The 5941-nt window shown below is 34.8% G+C and overlaps 2 protein-coding genes across 2 annotated transcripts in view; one reads left to right on the top strand and one right to left on the bottom strand.

The window, feature by feature from the left end:
* The window catches only part of COG5 (component of oligomeric golgi complex 5), a 442290-nt gene that overhangs the window by 87472 nt on the left and 348877 nt on the right, over positions 1–5941 (top strand). The window lies entirely within an intron of this gene.
* Positions 3827–5941, bottom strand: part of GPR22 (G protein-coupled receptor 22) — a 4186-nt gene continuing 2071 nt past the window's right edge. Inside the window, exon 2 of the mRNA XM_019509412.1 lies at positions 3827–5419. Within this exon, the coding sequence (XP_019364957.1) occupies positions 4093–5394 (1302 nt within the window). The 5' untranslated portion in view covers positions 5395–5419 and the 3' untranslated portion in view covers positions 3827–4092. The remainder of the gene's footprint in view (positions 5420–5941) is intronic.

Genomic DNA, 5941 nt, shown 5'->3' on the forward strand with positions numbered 1-5941 from the left:
CCCTCCCATCCTCCCCCACTATCTGAGTGGTGTTTCTGATGCAAAAAATACAACAGATTGTGAGAGAGCTTGGTGCAATTGAAAGCAAAAACTGGCCTAATATAGCTGTGGGAATAACGTTGTTACAAAAGAGAGGGGGAGTTATACAGCTGTGGTGCTTAGTGGCTGCTAGCAATGACTGCTAAAATTAAACAACAAAAGGATGACTTACTCAATTTCACAAGTGTTTAGAGGTCAAGTATAAAACTCTTAACATTGCTTATGCCTCTGCTAATTGTGTATGTGGGTTAGAGGGTCTTGACCTGGCCTTTTGTCTTGAGGTGAAATTAATCCTTGGATCTGTTCTAATAGACACTAGCTTTCATAGTTGCTCTTCTGCCTTTCCCATCATTCTGACTTGTTTCATATTTTTTTTCAAGACAAAATAAATGACTGTTTCCAGTGGTTTTCAGTATTTGAATTGGAACTGTGCTCTATAAAATTTTAAAGGAGCAGGTTGTAGGTGTGGGGTCAGATTCTCCTCTCTCCTTTGGATAATTCCACATCATTCAGTGGATTTTATACAAGTGCATGTGACTGGGGAGTCAAGCTTATGGACCTTGTATTGGCTTAAAATATTTGTAGGCAAGAAAATCACTTAGTGCTGTACCATTTTTCTGATAAACTAAGTGGAAAGAAACCAAGATTTTGGGTGATTTTTGTAGCTTAATATAGAGTGAGTTTACTTTTGTATTTGATTTGGTTTCCAAAAACTATAATTTTTTTAAAGAAACAAAAGATTTGGTTTTTATTAAAACAATTTGAGAGCATGAGAGAATGGGAGTTAGAGGCAAAAAATGTTCAGAGAAAACAGTTATTTACCTGAGGACATTCAACCATTCAAAAGTTCTGCTACCTAGCAAATGCATTTTGTTCAAAATATGCATCAAGGTGTGAAACATACATTACCCAACAGAGCAAAAAAGCTCTTCCAGGTACTGTATATATTTTACTGTCTATGCTAAATCTTGAATAACCTCCCCACGTTGCCATACATGCCTGACAGAGCACAGTGACTCTTTCTTTCCAGCTGGCACATATGCTCACTATATGCAAAAAAATAACTATTTAAAAACCACGTACCCACAACATGAGCTAATTTTTCACATTTGAATAAGTTAAAGTAATTAAAATAAATTAGACCATTTGAAATCCAACTCTCTTGCTAAACTAATATTGAATTCCTGTTTTTCTAATCCCCTTTTACTGTTGCAAATTGGGATGAGCTGCATTAAAGTTAAATGAATGAATGCAACTCAGCTAATCATCTAAGACTATGTATAAAAACTCCCCCTCACAACCCTAAATTCCCTTGGAAACTGAATGGTGTTACCGCCTGTTCCCCTGCACATGGTTCAGCACAAAGAGGTATAGATTTAACGAGGATGGAATGACAGGAAGAGATTTAATGCTGAACAAAAGGGTGGAAATAAGTTTCTTGATTCCTTAAAATGATTTTTAGCTCAACTGATTTGAGTGTGGTGCTGATAGTACCAGGCTTGCAGGTTCGAGCCCTATGAAGGCTACAAGATCTTTTCTGCCTCTGGCAGAGAGGGTTGGACTAGATGACCACTCCAGGTCCCTTCCAGCCCTACTTCTCTGCAATTTTATGATTCTGTGATTTTTCTTTCAGAAGATCAGAAATTGAATCCTTTGATTCATTTCTTTTAAGCAAGGGTTTTAAAAAAGGCATTTTAAAATATTCTTAAAATTTTCTGTTACTGTAAAGGTATGAATATAATCTGAACATTGGAGTCTGTTGATTGGATAAAAGTTAGGATTTTCTTCAACGTTTTAGGTGATTCTTAAATAATAACTTACGGGAAACTTGGCTTTTATTTCAACTCAGTGCAGCCAGAGTTGTCCTGACTAGTTAGACCAAGGCTATGTAAATAATATTTGAATAAATAAATGCAATATAGCTAAGTGACTTTTTACCTGAGTTTTATCTGTTTTAAGTGGTTGGTCTCTGTGGAGTAGGAAGCCAGAGATAACTGTTTAGTTGTCTCTGTTGTGGTTCATGACCTGAATCAAGATTCAGATGCAGGAAGTTTTGCAGCGAAATAGGTGTACAAATGATGCTTGTAGCAGTAGAAAATATGATCTGATAGAATAATAATTAGGTAGGGAACAGTCTTGAATTTCTTTAAAACTACAGTTTTAATGATTTTCAGATTCCTTCAGGTGTCTGAATACATTCATTGGCATGTTTTACTTTTTAGGATAGAAGAAAAAACACAGTATTTCAATAGAAGAAAACTCTTATGCTAAAATAAGGTGTAGTTTGAGTTTCATGCATGGAACTTGTTTTAACATTAATTATTGAGAATTCTCTTATTATTTTAATGGTGGCTGTTCATGCACCTTAGGTGGAAATTTTATGGTTACAGAAGCAAATATATTTTCTTAATACATGTCTTAAATGATTTGTTATAATTTTTTAGTGGTAATCAACCCAAAGGAAAGACCATTTGTATTGTTCCTTACAAATTCATGGTTTCAAGACTGGGAATACTAAATACCTTTCAACTTAATGGTTAACACAATACCTTTAATGCTTTTATCTAGTGACATAATTAAGTCTTATGTCAGTGTATTGGTTCTTCGCAGTGGGTGTAAGCCAAGGAGATGCTTGAAAGATGCATGGACAAGTGGTTGGGAAGAAAAGTACAAATGCCTCGCAACTGTCAAGATCATAATCCTATATAGGTATAGGGAGGTGTCTTTTTGACTTTGTATCTGCCAAGATGATTATGTGATCAGGATTGGACAACAATACTAAATTCGGAATACTATAGAGATTAAGGAGAAGAGGTAGTCTAGTTGTGGTGCTTGAGCGCATATACAGAAGAGTCCCATAATGATCACATTGTGGAAGTCTGGCTAACATATCAGCTCAGGCTTAAAATCTTGTAGTTTATACCAATTAGTTTACGTTTTTGACAGTAAAGCTTAAAACACTTAGAGTCAGACCTTATTCTACTTACAGAGCATCCAAGTATGAGTCTGTGAAAGTTGCTGAAAATGTATTAGTGCATCTGTTTTTGTAATATACCATCATTTTACCTAAAAAGACAGCTAGAGAGAAGGACCCATCCCCTTTTTTGTATTAGCAGTTTTTCAGAGACTTAGGTAGTTTGAATAGGATCACACTCAGGTGCCTAGGTCGACTTATGCACCTAATAGATGAAGTAGAATCTGGTATCTGGAATCTTGCCATTTTTCTGCATTTTACTATTATTTTTCTATGCGCCCCCCCATAATGCTCTTGTCTTCATTAGAAAAGTTGTAGGTGTAGGATTATTCTCAAAAGTATGTGGAAACCATGTGTGATTGCTTTTGAAGAGAAATTAAATTCTGAATGCACAAGAACTTTATTTTCCATTTAAAATCCTCTTCAGTGTCTGAACTAACTTAATTTTTTAAAAATATTTCCTCTATTGCCAAAATTAGCTAGTTTGGAACTCTTTTTAAATGAAAGATGTGGCGTAAGTAGTTTTAATTGCATACCCAAAGTCACCAAATTCTAGATGAATTTCCAAATTAATAGGTCATCTAAATATAAAGTCCAAAAGCTCACAAAGTTCCAGTGGCACATAGCTGCAGGCTATTCCTGATGAACATAGCCCATGGATTAGGTCTGAAAACATGGTATCATTCAAGTTATTAAACTTACAAACTGTTAGAAAATGAAGTATTTCTAGTGTGGACTGCTTATTTTAAATTTTTGTTTTTTATACTTACAGAGAGACTCGGACATACAAATCTTTGTGTTTAAAAGAGTACACAGCTTTAAGGCTATTTATTTTCTAAAAAATATGACTTAACAAGAATATCTTTTTGACAGATATACACATGATGTTATTCTAACAAACTGCCATGCAACATATATCTTAAGTAATGAATAAATTGACTATACATGGCCTCCTCTATTTAACATGTATACTGAAAATTTACAGTGTAGCCAATACTTTAAAAAGTTTCCCTTATTTGGCAGTATTTTCTACAATTTGTTCATGTATTTCTCTTGGGTGATTGGGTGAATACAGAAATCTAGTCAGTGACAACCTGAGGTACTAAACATTTCTGCCTTACTTCGTTGTCTTCAAAAGTAATCTTTTTGTTCCTTTTAGGCTCTATCCATGAGTTGTGTATTACAGCATTATTCGGCATGGGATCTGCTTCCACTATTGAAACGACTCGTTTTTTCATTTTACTTTTCAGGACCTTCTGAAATTTTTGTCTAGTGAATGCATAAAGTAGAGGGTGAAATATCGTTGTTCCATAGGCCATAACTAGAAAACATAATCTTAACTTTACCAAAAGGTCACTTGGGCCCAAACATAAAATTGTAGTGTTTAAAACAGAAATTGGTGTCCAGCAGAGAAGAAATGTTGAAATAATCAAGAGGGACATTCTGAAGACTCTCTTTTGCCTTTCCCGTCGTTCACGGTGTCGCTTTACAGCTCGTCGTAGGGCGATTATTACTGAAACTGAAGTCCTTACACCAAAGACTACATTTCTTCCTCCGCTGCTTTGTGACACATCAGTAGTCTCATGTTGTGTGGTCAAAGAAATAGTTTTTTTCTTTCTAGCTTTTTTCTTTTGCCCTGTCGTAAATCTTGTGCCAATTCGAATATTAAGAGCCTGAAGTATTTTGGTGTATGTAATTAGCATTACTATAACAGTGAAAAAAAAGATTGGAATCTGAACTAGAAGGTGGTAGTACATTCCCAGTTCGGTGTGGTATTCGTTTGTGCTGACACACAAAAGCGTCTTATTTTCCCATGTACTTGCACTTTGAAGACTGAAAAAATTGACTTCAATGAAAGGGATAAGGAAGGAGAAAAGAGAGACAATCCATATTGACGTCATTAATATCACAGCCCTTCCCATTGTCAGTATTCGATTTGCAGGTTTTACGGAGATATCATACCGGTCCAAAGTGATAGCAAAAACGTTGATTGCAGTCGAAACACTTGCAAAGGACACACAAGCCTCATGGAAGCAGCAGATTAGAGCAGTGTTACTCTCCAGTGAGAGCAGAAGGATAACTATAGTTAGAGGAATACATCCCACACAAATTATTACATCAAGTACATGAAGGTTCATTGTAATAATGTTACTGACAGAATTGATTAAGTTGGATTTCATACAGTAAAGTACCAGCACAGTGAGGTTGCTGCCAAGTCCCAACACAATTTCTAACATCAGAAATCCAGTGAGAGAAACTTGAAAGCTTAATGGGTATGATAGTGGTTGGTACATATTGGTGTTGATGTCATCAATGGCATCTCGAACTGTAATGTTAGATTCAGACTGCATGTTGACTTCCAGAATGGGGGAGAAACACATTCTTTAGTTGCAGTTGGCTTTTGTCCTAAAAGGTGAAATAACATATAAAATTCTTTGATTTTGACACTTTTCATCATTTTAGATAAATATAGAAAAACAAGCATTTTATTCTTATCAAACTGAGATTTATTGTATAATTATATCCATGCTTTGAATTGTATTCAGAAATCTGAGCATCTAAAATAACAGACAGCTTTTAAAGGAGAACATGATTTGTTAAAAAAATGTTTTTAAATCCATTTACAAAGACAAGTGTTTCTTTATGATGACGTGGTGCTTACAAAAGACCCATTTGTGGAATAAGTTGTATTTGTGCATTGTCTTCACATTGGGTCAAAAGCCATTTTAGGAGAACATTCTTGTGTGTTAAAAAAATTAGTACCCAATATAAACTTAGTCAGAGGGGAAAATGGAAAGGAGTTACTTTTGAATAATAAAAATATCACTTAAAAGTTCTTTAATAGACTTATCTGCATCTTTTTTTGAAAACTTCTCTTGTAAAAATCTCATGGACAAACATTTGCAATTCTTAAGTTAATTTAGATTG

The sequence above is a fragment of the Gavialis gangeticus genome, unplaced genomic scaffold (genome assembly GCF_001723915.1).
Source record: "Gavialis gangeticus isolate Ggan-Ray unplaced genomic scaffold, GavGan_comp1, whole genome shotgun sequence".
In the NCBI taxonomy this organism is placed as follows: Eukaryota; Metazoa; Chordata; order Crocodylia; family Gavialidae; genus Gavialis; species Gavialis gangeticus.